Source organism: Pezoporus wallicus, unplaced genomic scaffold (genome assembly GCF_028554395.1).
Source record: "Pezoporus wallicus isolate ANWC-B61680 ecotype Strahan unplaced genomic scaffold, APGP_CSIRO_Pwel_v1 contig_2384, whole genome shotgun sequence".
Taxonomy (NCBI): domain Eukaryota; kingdom Metazoa; phylum Chordata; class Aves; order Psittaciformes; family Psittacidae; genus Pezoporus; species Pezoporus wallicus.
The window spans coordinates 1214802-1232490 of NW_026640488.1; the positions used below are offsets into that span (position 1 = coordinate 1214802).

General features: G+C 40.0%; 2 protein-coding genes across 4 annotated transcripts in view; one reads left to right on the top strand and one right to left on the bottom strand.

Moving 5' to 3' along the window:
• Nucleotides 1-6519: 6519 nt before the first annotated feature.
• TIGD4 (tigger transposable element derived 4) lies at nucleotides 6520-8227 on the bottom strand. The gene has a single exon (XM_057419036.1). It carries the CDS (start codon nucleotides 8201-8203, stop codon nucleotides 6545-6547), a length of 1659 nt encoding a protein of 552 aa, XP_057275019.1. The 5' UTR covers nucleotides 8204-8227; the 3' UTR covers nucleotides 6520-6544.
• Nucleotides 8228-8755: 528 nt separating this feature from the next.
• ARFIP1 (ADP ribosylation factor interacting protein 1) overlaps nucleotides 8756-17689 on the top strand; it is a 42853-nt gene continuing 33919 nt past the window's right edge. For all 3 annotated transcript variants that reach the window (XM_057419039.1, XM_057419040.1, XM_057419041.1), the window contains exons 1-2: nucleotides 8756-8808; nucleotides 16596-16697. In XM_057419039.1, coding sequence (XP_057275022.1) covers nucleotides 16605-16697 — 93 coding nt within the window. In that variant the 5' untranslated portion in view covers nucleotides 8756-8808; nucleotides 16596-16604. The remainder of the gene's footprint in view (nucleotides 8809-16595; nucleotides 16698-17689) is intronic.

The following is a 17689-nucleotide window of genomic DNA, read 5'->3' on the forward strand; positions in this document are numbered from 1 at the left end:
TTTTTACACTTGGGTGTACCCTCTGTAGGACGTAAGCAATATTAAACTCATGTGAGAACTGGCATTCATCCAGTTACAGGCAAATGCATCAGGAGTAAAAGAGGTCAATCAATGTTAATGACTGGTAATGAAACCCACAATGGAAAGAATTGTAGATATGATGCTACAGGAAATAGAGGCTTCCTGGAAGTGAATGTATAATTCCTCTGTTAATCCATTTTGGTTCTAAGTACTAAATTTTGAAGGTTTAAGTCTTGTACCATGTCTGCAAAGGTCAGACCGCACACAGCCTGAGTCTACAACCCCCATGGAAGTCAGTAAGGGCAGATCTCTGCATCGTGTAAATTCTCTCAATTCTATCACCACAGAGAGAGAGAAACATGGGGTTCATTTGAGGTCCACAACTCATTCTTTTCCCATTAGAGCTGGAAATGCTTTTAAAGAATGCAAATATATGGTACTCAAAAAAGCACAAAAAAGATGCCTATATTTAAAGCCTATGAACCAGGCGTGTGGATGGTACAGAACTATCCCAGTTTTCCAAACTGGGGGACTGACTGGATCAGGTAGGCAGCTGACAGGGCATGTGTAACCTCTGAGGAGCTGGCATGGCAGACAGGAAGGAGAGTGGAGATGAATAATGAAAAGCAAACCAGTATCTGCATTTCTGTTTTTGGAAGACGTGATCTCACAAATACGTACCTTGCCCGAGGAATCGTCATCCCAGTAAGAGCAGCAGTTACACCTCCCGCTGGCCGGAGCATAAGGGCTGTTTTCCATATGCTGCAAAATTTCCGCCTAATTCTTGCAGACTAATATGCTGGTGAGCATAGCAGAGCTCCCCACAAAGAAGGCTGTTCAAAATGATCATGCTACCCCCTATGAGCCACTGGGTTCTCCCCTCTGAGTGATGAGGTGAGAGGATGAAGAAATTGAATGAAATTTTAAATGCATAAAGCTCCCTAGTCCCCATTCTAAATAATCCCTTAGGAAGCTTACATTAATGTAAATTTCACATAATCTCATTGTCCAGGATGCTACCTGCCATCCTAGTAGTAGTCCTCAACAGATCAACACTGAGAATACAGGCATTTAAAAAGGAATATAGGTTTGGAGTTGCACATGTTATTATGGCTGGGTATGGATAATAGTATAGGTATTGTTAGGGAATTATAAAGTCCTTTAAGCCCCCTAAAGCGTTTAACAGTGAATATTTAGGATGAAATTGCAAGGTGGTTTCATTAAGTTTGCCGAATACTCTCCTGTTAGCTGTAGTGGACAAGTTGCTAGCTTTAAATTAGATTTTGTGGCATCTTTGAAGGTGCTGTATGATTTAGGGCACCTAACTCTACATGGGCTGAGTGAATACCAGGTCAGAATGGGGCATAAATACCTACAAGCTCCATTATGCATTTATTTCAGCTTTACCTTTTTTAGTTCTGGTTTCTGCTGCCAAGTGCTACAAAAGGTATGAAGCACAATATTGCCAAATTGGCAACAAATTATCAAAACTTAAATTTCAGTTCATAAGAGGATTTCTTTTGCATTTTGGAAAAAGCAGTTGGTAATGGGACACATAGGGAAAGCCCTTCTGATGGGGCATAGACAGTTCTTTAGAGTCATTCAACAAGCTGAGCTGAGAGCCCATAGCTCTGTCTGCCTGTAACTTGTCTTTTCGGTCTGTTACATGTCTATAGTCTATGCCACATCTGCTCCTCTGCATATATTTGCTATATAATGCACTGAGTCTGCTCACCCTCAGCTCTCACAGGAAATTGAGGGTTTGTCTCTGCTAGAATTTGAATTGTAAAGTTTGTCTGTGCCGTATGTTATATATGTAATGTTCTTTGCCACTTTTTCTCAGAGCACTAAATTTGATATCCATCAATTAATTTTGAAGTGGAACTGAATTATAGGTGGCCACTTCTTGCCATCCTACATCTAGATAACTTGTGGTGTTATCTCTTGTACCAATTTCTGTGGCTAATCTGTGTATGGATGTGGACTTTCAGAGGACTCTGAATATTGATTTTGAGTAAAAGTTCTGCTTAACCTGACTTACAAGTTCTTCTTGAGTTCCTGCAGGGAAATCTCAATGGACCAGGACCTCACCTTTTAACTCTGTTGTTATGATCTACCTGCTTTCTTCCATGATCTCAGGCCATACAGGCTGGGTACAAATCTGAACAGGGCATAAATATTCGAAATCTCACCAGCAGCTACTGAAATAGGAAAAAATCGGAGTGAAAATAAACAACAAAAATGTGAATTCAAATTAAAAAACTTGATATGGTTGGACTTGATGATCTTAAAGGTCTTTTCCAACGTGGACGGTTCTATGATTCTATGATAGAAACCAGCTAATGTCTGAGCTGGCTTTCAATCAGATTTATTTTATGCAACATTGTAACAAAGTTTGGTTTGTGGGTTTATTTTTTAATAAAAGGGTTAAATATAAAAAAAATCAAATACATGCTGGTGACCAGGAGTGCAACAGTAAGGCTCAAACAAAGGAAAGACTTGAAAGTACTAAGAATACAGAATGATGGGAGAAAACAAAAGGCAAAGAGGTATATTTAGAGAAAGCAACATACTTTTAATCATTACGTAATGTTTAGCCTAAGGGTATCATGAAAATACGCCAAGTAAAATAGAAAGTAAAAAACTGGCTGTCTCCAGAAAGAGTTGATTATTTGGTTTTGGAGAACAGAAACAGACATCAAATTGTGGAAAGGAGGAAAAGGGACTTTGATACGTAGTTTAAACGTTAGATGTAGTCAGTAAAAGAGGAAGGAAGAAAGATCCAAATAGCTGAGGTTAGGGGGTATGATATTTAGAAATGCAAATTTAAAGTGAACTGTGGCGAGGATGCTGTACAGGCAGATAAGGGTGAAAGAGATGAAAAAGAAAAGGGAATGGTATAGGTGAAGATACTAAATATCAAACTGAGAATCTCAGAAGTACAGGTCAGAAGGGACCACTGACAGAAGGAAAAAATGGAGACACCTGAAGGGAGAGAAAGATTATGTGTTTATAACCAATTTTTTCAGACATCCCAGGTGACTGCTGGAAAAAGCACTCCTCACCTTCCTCTACAAAAGGGAAATACAAAAAGAAATGTGGACATACTAAATATTCTCAGCTAAATGAAGCAAAGATTTGGGAAGACCACTAAATAGAGCACTGGAGAAATTTGGGCCTGAGATCACGAGCATGTGTACCAAGAGGGTGACAGCAGCTGATAAGTATTATGATTCAAAAATACCACCTTCAAAAGATAATATTAGAAATAGGGAGAGTATGGAGAAAAGCAGCTTGCCAGAAGGTTGCGCCAATGATCCTAACACTGACGCTAGAATACCAAATGATAAAAGGCAATAGTTAAAAAAGTATGTGGAAAAGGAAAGAAATACACTTTTAAACGGCAAAATATCATAGTCCATCATTTATACAGCTTAGCAGTACAAGGCACTGACCCCACTAGAAGAAAGCAGTGGTTTCAGTAAGGTGTCTCCTTGTATGCATGATACAAAAATGACTTTGAGGATGCTTTTGATTATATCAAACATACTTTCCAAATTTTTTTTCAATTTTGGCCGTGTTTGGAAGTCAGTTATATTTTTAAAGCTTCATACTTTGAGTTCATGCCTCTAGAAGTCACCTTGGGTTAGTGAAAGCGACTTCACTGACTAGATGCCAAAGTACACAATCATTAGCTAAGTGGAAAAGCATACAGCAAAAAGCACGTAGATGTCCAAACTAATATCTGAAGTATCAGAGTAAATGGCAGCTTTAGTAACCTGCCTTTTGTAGAAAAGGTTCTTCTTTTTAAACATGGCGCAATCTAAAGCAATGTTTTTCTTCTCACACCAAAAGATCCTACCTCAGATATAAAAAGCCAGTGTCCTGGTGATTTACCTAGACACTGTGAAAAAATCTCTAGCTCTAACTGTGTACACGGGCTAAAATAACTAACATTTACATAGCGTACCACTTCCTTTTTTGCTGCTAGCATTTTGGATCTAAGGAGTCTGCATTTCCCTGTGAACAAACACCTGAAAGAGCAACAAGCTTCAGAATGGATTTCACACTCTCTGTTCGACTACAAATGTGACCAAATTCCAGGTGAAAAGAAATACTTGGCCTCCTCAATAATTCTGAAAGCTATAGCATTAGAATATAAAGTGTCTGACCTAAAAAAAAAAAAAAAACCAACTATTTCAGTGAGTTCATTTTTGCTTTGTTTCTCAGAATGAACTAGGTGGCTAGGAAAAAAATCATATATTCTCTAAAGAGATGGGATTTTGACAGGTTCTATGTTTTGTAAAGCAAGTCACACAATTCAGCTTCAAAGTACAGGCCAAATTAGTAAATCCTTCCTGTAGTTTTCATGAGGCAGTATGACAATACTCAGTAATTTACTTCCTTCATTATCAGCTACCAACATTATTTCCTACCTCCTGATTTTCTAAGTCTCATCTTGCAATGATTACACTTTTGGTAGATTGAACCCTCGTTTAACCAATTTTACTGCTTATTTACAAAAGTCTTTCACACTCAGAATTCTCTTAGAAGGGACAGAGAGTCTCCTTATCTGGATCCCAGGCCAATGAGGTCCATGTGAAGTAAAATCTTAAAGAATAAACACATGTACTATACGTATACTAGATGTCTTTTTCTAACTTGCCTTTAGCAGGGGCTGTTGCAAAGAAAACCACATATTTTAAATAGAAGATTACTATAGGAAAATTATCCATAGGGCTCTGTGTGATTTATATGAACTTCAAATAAGCTTAGCCAAAATAAAAAGTGCTTTTCATAAGCTTGTTCTAAAGTATTTGAGCAAGGAAAATGTATTGATTTATCTGATACAGCATCTGGATTTAAAAGGCTTTGCATGTGCACTTTAAAATAATAATAACACAGATAATGCAGAGGGATACCTCTTTCACAGAATCTATACATCTCTGGGTGGGATTTTATTTACTGGAATTTCAACAGATAGTTCTTGTTTTATCAGAATATCCTTTGGATAGAATTCACATCAGATATTTTATAACAAGAGGGTTTTTTGTAGGGGTTCTAGTAAAATATTCATACAGTTTAGCCATAGGCACTTTCTCATGAGTGTCCGTCCCACCCCATATTTTCACAGTCTTCCAACAATTTGATTCATTTTCTGAAATGCTTTTACAAGTGGATAAACTGTCCTCACCAGAAAGAATGGTCAAAAAAACTTCAGCCAAACTATTTATTGAAAACTGAAGATTCAAATAAGCAAGAGATTGTTTCTCATGGCTTATAGGCACCATAACAGATTCTTTATTACACAGGTACCCTAAAAGGGCTTCCATAAAATATTTTGTTCTTCCTCTAAATGAGAAAAAATATCTCTAACTTTTGGAAAAAAAATTAAAATTGATAGATATGGAAAATATTTAAATGGGTTTTTAAAAAAGTCAGGAACAGTATGTCTCATATAAATTGCTATTTTTGGCTCTGGTATGATTACATTGCTTGAAATGCATACTTGAAGATGTGTAAAGGTACTGTGATTTACTCAACACTGCACTCACACAAACAGCCCCCTGCTCATGGCAGTTATAATAATAAACGACATCCGTGCATTGAATCCTACAGCACAACCATCAAGTATAGTAAATAAAAACAAGAGTTGGTAAGGTTTACAGATACTGCATCAGCTGGTTGTGTTCTGTAAAAATACATGGGAGCTGCACAGAAGGACCTACATCAAATCCAAATACCAGAGAGGCTGAAGGGGACAGAATGACCTTCCCTTTTGACCTCTTCAAAGACCAAGTAAAGGTTTGTTTGTCTTTTGAGTCTCAGATAAATGATTATGCCATTCCTGTATCTACACACATGAGGAGCTTTAAGAAAACAACACCCATCCCAAACTGCAAACTTTCTGCTGCAAGAATAAACTATGACCAGAATTCTTGAACAAGGACAAAAAAAATTATGTTAAACAACCCTTAGTTCTCAGAACTTCAGTATGGGTTTTCTGTGTTACTCCATTTTTTGTTGAAGTATCAAAAGCACCAAGCTGATAAATATTTACTGTTCTACTGTCAACAATACCAAAGACACCAATGATACTATCACTGTGAAGAAGTGTTAAATCTCTTCCTGAAGAAAGAATTTCAAGTGGGCATCGGTTCATCCTGACTGCACTGAACTGCTCAGAGAATTGCTTTTGCCTCCACCGTACTTACTACAGTTATCATTTTAAAGGTTCAACTTATTTCCTCTCTCAACCCCAAATTTTGTGTTCTTTCCTCCTGATTTTGTGGAAAACTCCAGTTCACAGCCCTTTTTCATGCGTTCAGATTTCTTTCATTATGTACATCTGGGCACCTAAGAAAAGTACACTAGAAAACACTGCAGCAACACTTCTTATTAAACTGCCTATTTGTGTTTACTTATATGATTCCTTTTTATATTTTTCTATGTTTATACAAGTCTTTATATACTTCCCTTTTTTTTTCTCCAACTACATGCTTTCACACTTTGCTAAAATTATTTATTTACATACTACATGTTGAATAAAATTCTCCAGGTCAGCTAAGGAATTGTGAAGAGAATCATCCGTGTCTTGACTTCTGAGAAACTTTCGAAGGGTATCTAAAGCATTCATAGCCTCAGATTTTGACGGTAAAGGCTGTTCAGCTCCCTGAAATTGATCTTCATCCTCATCTTCATTGCAAACAAATGTCACAGCTTTATCTGATTCACTTTCTTTGGCACCCATCCCTTTGTTATTTGTGGGCATTTCGTAAGTTACCAAGCCATCATCTAGAGCTGCATATTCCTCCAAAGATAAACCTTCTGGAAACTCCACTCCAGCTGCCTGTGCGTGTGCAAGCAAATTAAAATCAGTCTCAGCCTCTGTGTCATCACCATTTGCCTTGGTTTCTAATTTGAATCCTGCTTCTTTATAATGTTTTACAATGGTCTCTGGCATTACTTCCCTCCAGCACAGGTACAACATCTCAATTGCATCACGAAGAAGCAGCATAAACTCTTCATTACCTTCTATGCAGTCAACAAATCTCTTGATAAGACAGTGCCTGTATTTAACCTTCAGACTTCTGATAACCCTTTGTTTCACAGTTGTACATGAAGAAGGGTCTGGAGGAAAGAACATTAATTTGATAGACTTCAGGTTATTCACTTCTGTGTGAGCTGGGAGAGAATCAACAAGAATAACTACTTGTCGCTGCTGTGCTTGAAATTTGTCATCAAGTTTGTGCATCCACTGTTCAAACACTTCTGAAGTCATCCATGCCATATCATTTCCTACATAATCCACAGGTAGTGACTCCACATCTTTGGAAAAGTGTGGACTTTTGTTTTTTCCTATAATAAGCAAAGGAAGTTTCTCGGAGCCATCCATATTTGTACCCACCACTACAGTTATTCTCTCTTTGCTTAGTTCACCTACAGAACAAGTTTCCCCTTTAAATGCAAATGTGTTATGTGGTAACATCTGATACAACAATCCAGTCTCCTGAATGTAAAACACGTTTTTTGGCTGATACTCATTTAAATAATAAGGAAGAACATTTTGGTACCAAAGTGTTGAAGCATCTACTGTAGTAGTAGCAGCTGCTTCTGCAGGCTGAGCTCTGAAAACTAATCCATACCTTGACTTGAAACGATCAAGCCAGCCATTACTGCATTTAAAATCATTATGTCCGAGCTTCTGGGCAAAATCATTAGCCTTGAGGCGCAACATAGGACCGTTTACTGGCATGTTCAAGCACTGAGCAATTCGGTACCACTTCACCAATGCCTCCTCCAGGTCGGTGTAAAAAGCGGTCCTTAGCCTTTTCCTTTTAGGATCAAATCGTAAGGATTCAAAGGCTTCCAAAACTTTTTCTTTATTCTTCATGATTGAAGACAAGGAGTTCTTCTTTATGCCATACTTGGCTGCAATGTCTGCCTTCTTCTCACCACTCTCCACCGCGCTTATGATGTCAATTTTCTCCTCGATAGATATGCTTTTTTTCCTCCGCACTGTGGGTTGGGACAGGGGACTCCCCGAAGCCTCAGCCATGGTGCCAGGGCCGAATTCCGGAGCCGCGCACCCGGACAGGCACACTGGGGCTCTGCCGCTTTCGGCTGCACGGCGCCTTGGATGAGGCCGGTGTCCAGTCCCCTGCTCTGACCTCAGGGGCATGGCAGTTGGCAGGGGCTGGGGCAGCCTCCCCGTTTCGGCTGACACCCGCACAACAGCGCCTCGCCTGCGGAGCCGGCCCAGAGCCGCGCCTCACGCCGAGGACTAGACAGGGCCGGTACCACGGCTGGGACCAGCCTGCCCACACCTGCCCCACAGGAAAGGAGCCAGCGCCTCCCGCCGCGCCGGCAGCACCGGGGAGGGAACTGCCTCTGGGCCTCCAGACCAGGGCCGCCCTTGCAGAAGCATCTGCCGGAGGGAGTGAAATTAAAGTGCCGGCAGGAGAGGAGGAGCAGGCAGGGCAGGACAGAGCGGAGCGGGCAAGGCAGGCGGCGCTGCCGCCCGGTGAGGCCCCAGCTCTGGTTGCTATGGCTCCGGCTCGGCGGGGTAGCAACCATAGACACACAGGCAACAGCCTAGAGAGACCGCAGCCTGCCTCCGTCAGCCGCCTTTCCGGCCAAGTGTTTCCGGCTCCTCCTGGTACCGGAGGAGGAAGAAAATAAAGCTGGAGAAGGGGCGCCGGCGCCGCCCTGCCCAGTTTCCTCCCTTCCCTTTATCCCTTCCCCCTCGGCACGACACCTCCGGGGTCGCAGCAGTGCCGCCGGCAGGTGAGGGGCAGGCTGGAGCGAGGCCTTTGGGCCCCGGGGTCAGGTCGGGCCTGGCCCGGCCTGGCGCGGGAGTCGCAGCAGCGGGGTTGTACCGCACCTCCCGCTTCGTCCGGTCCTACGTGTCATACCGCGGGAGTGGTCTCCGCTTCCCCAGCAATCCCTTGGCGCTGGCAGCGGGCGGCTGGGCCTGTCGGCGGAGCGGGGGGAGCCCGCAGCCGGTAGCGGGGCCCACCGGGGGCTGCTCCCGGCCGCCTTGCCCTGCCCTTCACGGCAGGTGCTGGCGGCTGGGGCCGGGTGCGCGGGGCGGTTTACGGTCTGCCCATCTCCTTGCCTGTTTATGGCGGGATCTCCGGGTGGTGGTGGGCACCCGGAGGGGGCTGGCAGAAGTTGGCTTTCACGAGAGGGAAAAGGCACCTGTTTCTTAGGGGGGGAAGCAAACTTCAGATGCTGCATAAATTTCATGCCGCTGGGACTTACTCCGCACCCTGACGATTACTGGTTTAAGCGTTTCAATTTGTCTTTTTTTCAGCTGGCTTTCCGTTCTTAAAATACGGAAACACCGTGGTGTTGTGTGACAAGCAGGTGTTACATTTGGTATTGTTTACAAACCAAAAACAGTTCTTCTGGTGTTGCTTATAGTACATCTCCGATCTATCATTTTTCACTGAAACCCCTTCACAGCCTTTCATCTTTCATGTCCTGAACTGGATGTCAATATCAGTGTCTGACGTTTTTATGCTTGGTGGAACTGGTAACAAGGAGTTTGCCCTTGCTTTATTATCTAAGTGTTGATTTTCTAGAAAAGAAGAGCTTTTTTTCTCAGGGCTGGAGGAGGATGTCATTTGATCAGTGCAACTCTAAACGGCTGTCTGACTCCTATATATCTTTACGCATGTATGTATATATGCATGCACGCATGGTTAAAATGTAAAGAGTAACTAATACAGAAGAACATTAGATGGGGAAAAACTGGAAGCTGAGGCAATATCTTTATCAGCTGCTGCTTTCTGTTTTGGTAGTCATTGAAACCGTAATGGGAGCCCATGCCTTAGCTAATGTGGAGAAGAGCAGAGTGTTAAGGTGTTTAGGGGCAGAGAGTGTGGAAGTTAGTGGCAGCCCAGTTCTTCAGTCCTTGCCTCCACCATGTCTTGTAACTTTCAAGCATAATTAGATCATGCAAGTGGAGCAGCCGGGGAATTCAGGAGCATAAGGAGGAAACTTGTGGTGTGATTGCAGCAGAAACTGTTTGATACAGTTCTTTAAATACTTCTTAAAAGCCAGTTAATATTGACAAGAATTAGTGATAAGTGTTCATAGAAATCGAAATTAAGGAAATGGGTTATTGTTATTTTCCACCAGCCCTTGCATTTAGTGTGGTGTTACAAAAACATTCATTGTTTGTCTATGCAGTGGAGTAATAAAAGTGTAATTAACTATTTGGACAAAAGATATCTTGCTTTTGCTTTATTAGCAGTTAATTTAAGATAAGAACTTAAGTGAAGAAGCAGTGCATCCTGCTCAGAAAAGCAGTTGTAATTGATGTGGATCCCATGGTTCTCATTTACTTAAGTAATATAACTATGTGAAGAATAAGTCCTTTATTCAAAGCAGACTTATTGTTGATGAGATGTAATTCGTATTTGCATGGATAAGCAAATAAGAATTTGTCTTTTTTTATGAGAAGTCCATATGCATGCTCTTATAACCACTAACTATAGCTGGTTAAATGTCTCTGAAGTCGTCATCCTGAAGGAAACTTGTTGTTTATAAGTTTTTGCTTTGCTTTCCATTTTACTTCGTACTTTGGAGAAATTATATATATAAATCCCCAAAACTTTAAAATTGTTCACTTTTAGTTATGGTGGGCTATAATTGAGGTTGTAGTCAGCTGTGCATTTACAGCGGCTTTGCCATGGGGGGAGATTTTCAGTCTGTTCTGTCCCTCTGTTTTACTCTGGTGCAGTAGTCTTGTGGAGTTGCAGGATTGGTCTAGTGGGAAAAACCAGAAAATCCAGACACAAGTGATGAGGATGGGTGTTTGGGCTTAGATTAATGTCAGAGTATGGATCAGGCATGTTTTTTCCAAATAGGAGATCTTTGATTTGTTGTAATTGCGGGTGATGGTAACAAATGTCCGGGAACACTGAACACCTATTATGTTTTAAAGTCATGGCTGCTTTAGTGAAAAGGTAATTGATAATGCAGAATTCACACTGCATTGAAGATCTTATAAAGAGCCTTTCTCTAATATCTACAAGAGCACTGAGATACAAAAGTCTCTATGCATTTTTTTAATGAACGTTAAATATAGGTAATACATGTATGTAGATACCATGTTTGCACAATTTCACATGAATATCTTGCCTTCTGAATCTTTGTAAACATGTAGAAATTTTTTACCCTTACATCCAGCATTTGATGTTTACATGCCTTTTTTTTTTTTTGCCACTGAAGCAGTCATCAGCAAATTCTGTAGTTAAAGTAGAATGTGCAGTTAAAAAGCCACCTTTAATCTACAGTTTTTCCCTTCTGATGTTCTAAAGTTGGTCAGTGTGATCCTGCAGAGCTGTGCTGAAAGTGTTGCTACTGCTTGCGGAGAATACTACTATCCAAAAAATTGTGTGTGGGGGGAGGTTGTAACACAAATAGTGAATTAATTTGGATTTTACAGACTTAATTGTCATTATGCAGTGTCTTCTGCAGGGGCTTATGACATGATTTGTGCCTTGTTGTTAAGAGTTCTTAAGGCAATCAAGAAAATCTTTTTTGCTGCTTGTATCATTTAATAGTTTTAAACAGCGATATCATGGTATGTAAGTTTATGAGGTACAAACCCAAGTCCAGGATCACTAATGTGGTAAAACTGAGGTACAAATTGTCTTAGCAAGACTGCACTACAAGATGAATTGAGCTTCTTGTTTAACCAGCAAAGCAAAGAAATTACATTCTTCTAGTCCTTAATGGAGATGTGTTAACTGCTCAGAAATAAGCTGTTGAGCAGAAGATTGTTTTCAACCACAAGCAGAGTTTGGACAGGACTCTGGGGAAAACAGCATGTCTGCTGTGCAGTCTTTCATATTCAAAAGAATTATAGAAAATTAAGACAGACAAATAAATTATACTTGTTTTTTAATTACTTCAAGGGATTTTGTACTGGTTGGAGAAAAATCCAACTTTATTCAGTGGTAGCCCTGAATGAATTGTTTTTCTGGGGAAAAATGTCTTGTTTTGTGTATTTGGTTTTCCAAAGTAAAGTAATAGGTTATCTGGTGTACTATTATCTAGATGATCCAGTTTCTCAGCCTTTGTGTCCTTATTTCCCTTGTCATGTGAGCTGCTTACCTTATTAATTATTTGCTTTAATTGAAATGTTTTGTAGCTTAGGAAACACAATATCAGTAAAAATAATGATCTCATCATAGTTTTTCTTGATCTGGTATGTGGCTGAGCACGTATAAAATGGTGCAAGAGTTAATGAAGCCATGTGTGAATTATGCTCAATACTGATAGACTGTTTAATTTTTGATGATTGGTTGTCTCCTCCTCTCAAACAGCTGGGTGAGTTGCAGTGTCACCTGTATTTACCAGCTATGTGAAATGAAATTTAGCTTCTTATTGAAGCTCTTTCAGGTACATAACTTACCTTTCATGATCACTGTACTCACAGAGCTGATTTCTTGCACATGTGCTCAGTGTTACTGACTTTTCTTTGCCTTGTGTAGGTGAGGGGGTTATTTTTTTTTTGAGAATAAAATGAAAGGGATTCTGTTTCTAGTTAGGTGTAACAGACTTAACAACTTGCTAGGTTCCAGTGGCTTAACATGAATATAAACTCTCAGTGTTTGGGTAAATCTCATGTCTTAATAAAATTGTGATCTTTGTAATGGTAGGATACAATTAATGTATTGTTGCAGGTGACAGTAAATATCAGCTGAAGAACGTTGTTTGACTTCCTGGGTTTTCTGTTGCAAGCTTAGCTGTCTGTGTGGGGAAGCTTGCTTTGCCAGTGGAAGCTACTAGGAAGACTAGACTACAGCTAGACTGTATTCCTAGTCCTAGTTAGATTTTGGAGAGCTAAAGACCTGTTCACCATCAAAAGAGGGAGGTTTCTGTTTGCCTTAGAAGAACTTGTAAAATGAATGCTTACTGAAAGTCTACTTTGGTTTCTGTAAGTTGCAATATCTGGCTCCTTTCAGATCTATCAATGCATGCCAAACCTGTCTCATGTTCCGGTATGTCAGAAAATAGCAGTGAATCCACAGTACTTGATGAGTCTCATCCAGCTGCAGAAGAGGTTCAGTCTAGCCGAGATGATCATTATATTAGTGTGAAGTCAACCATTCCCAGCAACAGTTTCAGGTCAAAAGTTCTCACATACAGAGCACAGGGAAGTTAGTATGGGGGTATGAGTCCATGTACATTATCTTGAATGGGTGGGGCTGCTTTTGAGACACTATGAAGAACAGTTAGTTCATAACAAAGGATTACTTCAACCAGTAGTTTATTGGTGTGCTGCAGTATTTGCTTTGTAAATTGAATAGATTTAGGTGTGGTAGAGTCTGAAATGTGCAAGTATTGCAAGAAGAAAGGGGAATTTTCTTTTGTGTATTAGTCATTCATGCCTAATGCATCAATACAAATTTAGGAACTTCTTTAGATTTACTTTAGGCTCTCCCCTCTCCCGATTCAGGGTTTTTTTATATACTTAGTTTAAATCAGCTGTGAGCTCCGCTTACCAAAGGGCACACAATTCAGCAATCATACTCAGTGTTTCAACAGAAGTACTGTTGTGGTTTGGTGGTTTAATTTGATCTCAGATCAGTAAGCCTACCATTGTTGTGTGAGGTTGCAGGAACATGCATCCAGAGGCAAAGAGAAATGGCTGCTGGTTTTGGCCACAGTTAGAGGAAGTATTTGGTCAAGGTCAGGTTGGACAGAGCTTTAAGTGTGAGGCGTCTCTGCCCATGGCAGGGGGGTTGGAACTGGATGATACTAAGGTCCCTTCCAACCATACTACACAATTCAGTGAGATGCTGCACTGCAGAAGTAAGCTGATGCTGTGGCTGAGAGCAGTCTTTCATTCTCGGTTTCTTACTGCATTGTCACACCTTCTGTTTCATAGGTGCAAGTGTTAGAGCTGTGTGATGAACTAATTTGAGTGGGAAAATTTTGAGCCTTGGGCATCTTTTAACGTGCAGTGTTTCTGCAGTCTTTTTTTGTGTACAAATGCATTGTTCTGGCCCAGGGAGCAGGTAGGGGAATGAGGAAAGCTGTTGGGGGGAAGACTTAGGGGTAAAGGCCAGAAAAAAGGGCAAGGAATTGTTTCTTGGCAGCAGTGTTAGCTTTGGCTGTTGACTAAAATGCAGGTGATGATTTCTTGTTTTGGCCGCTCCAAATTAGCAGTTTATCCTACTTCTGTTTTTCAGCTGCTCATTTCATGTCTTTGGTGCTTGTCTAGCCTCATTGCAAACTGAGTCAAGTCCCTGAAACTGAGGGAAAAATAAGCTGGTGGAAAGGTCTGTTGCCAGGCTAGTGAGTTGAATGTGTTTACAGCACAGTCAGGCGAGTGGCTGGGAGGTGGAACACTGTAGCTAACAGTAGGGACTGGGAAAGCAGAGTGATGAAATGTCCTTCTTTCAGCAATGGAAAATGATGTTTTAGTACATACCTAACTTGAAACTGAAGTTAGCAGGTTGTTTTTTGCTTTCTCTGAACTTGGTACATAGATTTGACTTGGGTAAGAATGCCTAAAAAAATGTGTATTGCTTCTTACTTGTCTTAGATATTAGAAGTTGTCCAGAAAAGCTGATGAATTTTTGTTTTCTAATGTAAGTATTTTCTGCAGAAATGTATACGTATGTGTGAGCATGTATATCTCTGAAGAAATGGATAAACATACATCAGTGTACAACATTAGCAAAATTATTTGAGATTCTTGATGAAAAGGATCCAAGCCAATATATGTTTTGCCTTTAATTAAATTTGGAAATGCAGCTTTGTGATCCCTGCCAAATGAAGTGTATCCCCTGATAGTACAGGACTTCCCTTTGACACTTTCCTGACAATTTGCAGAAAGAAGAACAAAAATAGCTGTGTGAGCCTGCGCTGACATTTCAGTGTTGTGCAGGTAGCTGTGACAGGCCAAGCATTTAGAAAAATACCCCACTTGACTGTGTCAAGTAGAAGCATAGTTCTTAGCAGTCTGGGAGTTCTAGCAGGTGTGAGATTGAGAGCAATCTTAAGGAGCTTAAGCTATTGGACAGATTTCCTAAATGAGTATCTAATATGACAGATAACTAGAACATTTGATCTAAAGATGTTGATAGCAACAGGGAATTGGACTTAATCCTCATGGGTTCCTTCCAACTTGAGATGTCCTATGAAATGAAACAAATTGCTACTTTAAAAGTACTCATAAAAGAAACAGACCTTTTTGTTGTGCTTCAGTATTTTCATTTACTTAAAGGCTATGAGTTCTGAGTTTGTTCTGTTGTATGAACGATGACCCCCCAAAAAGTTGCTTTGTGTTGGGTGGGTGAAGACTGGGCTGTCTGAGGGATTTGGTATGCTAGGCCAATGTTTAATATGTGGCATTGTGAGCTATTCCTTCCCAGTGCTGAAAGAAGTTGCTGACTAAGTCCTAAATGACAGGGGTTGGTGAGGTAAGTTCGAGTGTTAAAGTTACTTCTTGAATTCACAGCACACTGATTTTCTCGTAACTGATGTGAAATCTGTTCTCTGTGTGTGTAGAATTTTTTTTAAAAGCTGTAATCTCAGACACTTGGCCTCTTCCTGACCCTTTGACTGAAAAGAGCTTGTTCCCTTTTTAGGATCTTTAAGAGAAGAAAACCCCTTTTCTCAGGTACTTGTTGATGGTGTTGGCACAGTTTGGCACAGGTGTAGGGGCTGGTTTGAACACTGCAGGTGACTTTTATGTAAGCATGAACATTTGGAAGTTCTTGGTTTCTTAGTTTTGGAGAGTGTTAGATTGCCATTCCCTCTTTGGGTGCCTGTAAACACCTTCTGCAGGTGTAAATTTCTTCTGGGAATTTCTCTTACACCTTAGGTCATTCTTAAAAGCGGTGGTTTCACAGCTGCTGCTGCTGTTCATAATTCAGCTGCATTTTGAAACTAACTTTGATTCTTGAATTGCGTCAGTGCTTTTAAGTTCTTGTTTCTGCATTTCATTTCAGATTTACTGCTGTTGGCTGAATGAGTGTTGTATAACGACAGTTCAGTCAGAAGGTGGCACTATATTATGCTAAAATAAGCAAGTTAAACTATTTGAAAGTTTGGAATCAGTACTTTCTTTTTGTAGTTTTATCTAGTACAATCTTGGGGGTGGGTTTTTAGGTTGTTTGGTGTTGTTTTTTTTTGTTTGTTTTTTTGTTGTTTTTTTTTTTTGTTTAGCCAAGTTCATCTTCTTACAGCTTGAGGTACATAAAATACTCTAAAGGTCAGGTGTGCATAAAAAATACTTGTCTGGCCCCACATGTCTCATTTGTGTTTGGCACCTCCTGACCCCCTTATCAATGGGTTAAATTTTAGTGTTTCTTTTCTCTTGGATCTTGAAGCTTTCCATTACTTCTCTCTGAGTTGTGCTAGCATATGAATGTGATTTGGGTGTGTGGTTAAATGAATATATACAGACCTAGTATATCAGAATATTACAAATAAGAGTTTGAAATAAAATCAGCTGTCATGAAACCTATACATCAAGTACTTTCATATGGATCACTCACTGGAAATTAAAGACAAATGCTAACCTGTTTCTTCTTATACTGTAGGAAGGTGCAATGGCTCAAGAGTCTCCCAAAAATTCAGCAGCAGAAATTCCTGTGACTAGCAATGGACAGCTGGAAGATTCTCATGAGCACAGCTTTAACAGGGTAAGAATTTTGTTTGGTGTCTTAACAAGGTACCATTATCAGAAATGCTAAAGTTACAATGCGATGCATAGCAGACTGCACTTGACGCAGTTTTTTAGAGCTTTAATGGCAAAACCCCTTTGAAGCTCAGAAATTATTATTAAAGTTGCACATTGCAATTTTGTATAAAAGGCATGCTAGCAATGGCAGATATTTCTGAGCATGAAATAGTGTAAAGAATTGGGTGCTCTGTAATGCACAATCAAGAATGCTGCTACATTCTTGTCTCTGATCCTTGAGGATACTGATTTTTAATCAGAAAATTTTAGTCATAAACAGGACAACAAACATTTTTAAAATGAGAGACTCGATAGCCTGAATTCACAGGACTTGTTAAAGCCTAAATTTTTTGTGAATAAGTATCAAATTGTTCAGGGCAAGCTGCTTCTAATTGGTGTTAGGTTTGGGTGCAACATGCCTAAAACTAAGGAAAGTTAGTCGCGTTCTGATTTGAAGGTGTAAATAGGAAAGAAGCAACTTGGGTTGAAACTGAAAAATCACTATGATATTGCTGTATGCTGTATAGATGACATCTTATTTGCTGTATGTTAGAAAACGAAGTTATACTTCTGTAATCATTTGTATGCAATTTTGAGTTCTTTCCCTTAGCATCGATATTATTTTACTGTTCTTCTCATGTTTGCTGTCCAGCAGAGGGTGCTGTGGTACAGTTTATGGAATTTGGGATTGATTTTATTTTGTATTTCAGTTGGAAATATGAAGGCAAGTTATTTGTCCACGTATATTTGATACCTGCTGAGACTTAGATTTTAAGGAAATCTCTAATCTTTAACAGTCCCATGCTGACTTGCAGTGAAGGATTATTTCTAAAAGAAATACTGATAAGAGCTTCAACATTTTACTTCTGTTCTGCTAAAATCCTGATTAGAGTTGGGGAATTTCATCAATTTAAAAATAAATGACATAAACGTCCTGAATATTGGTGAAATAAG

What these genes read in the sequence shown, in the direction of transcription:
- TIGD4 (XM_057419036.1), bottom strand. Translation starts at nt 8,203, where the DNA reads ATGCCCCTGAGGTCAGAGCAGGGGACTGGACACCGGCCTCATCCAAGG.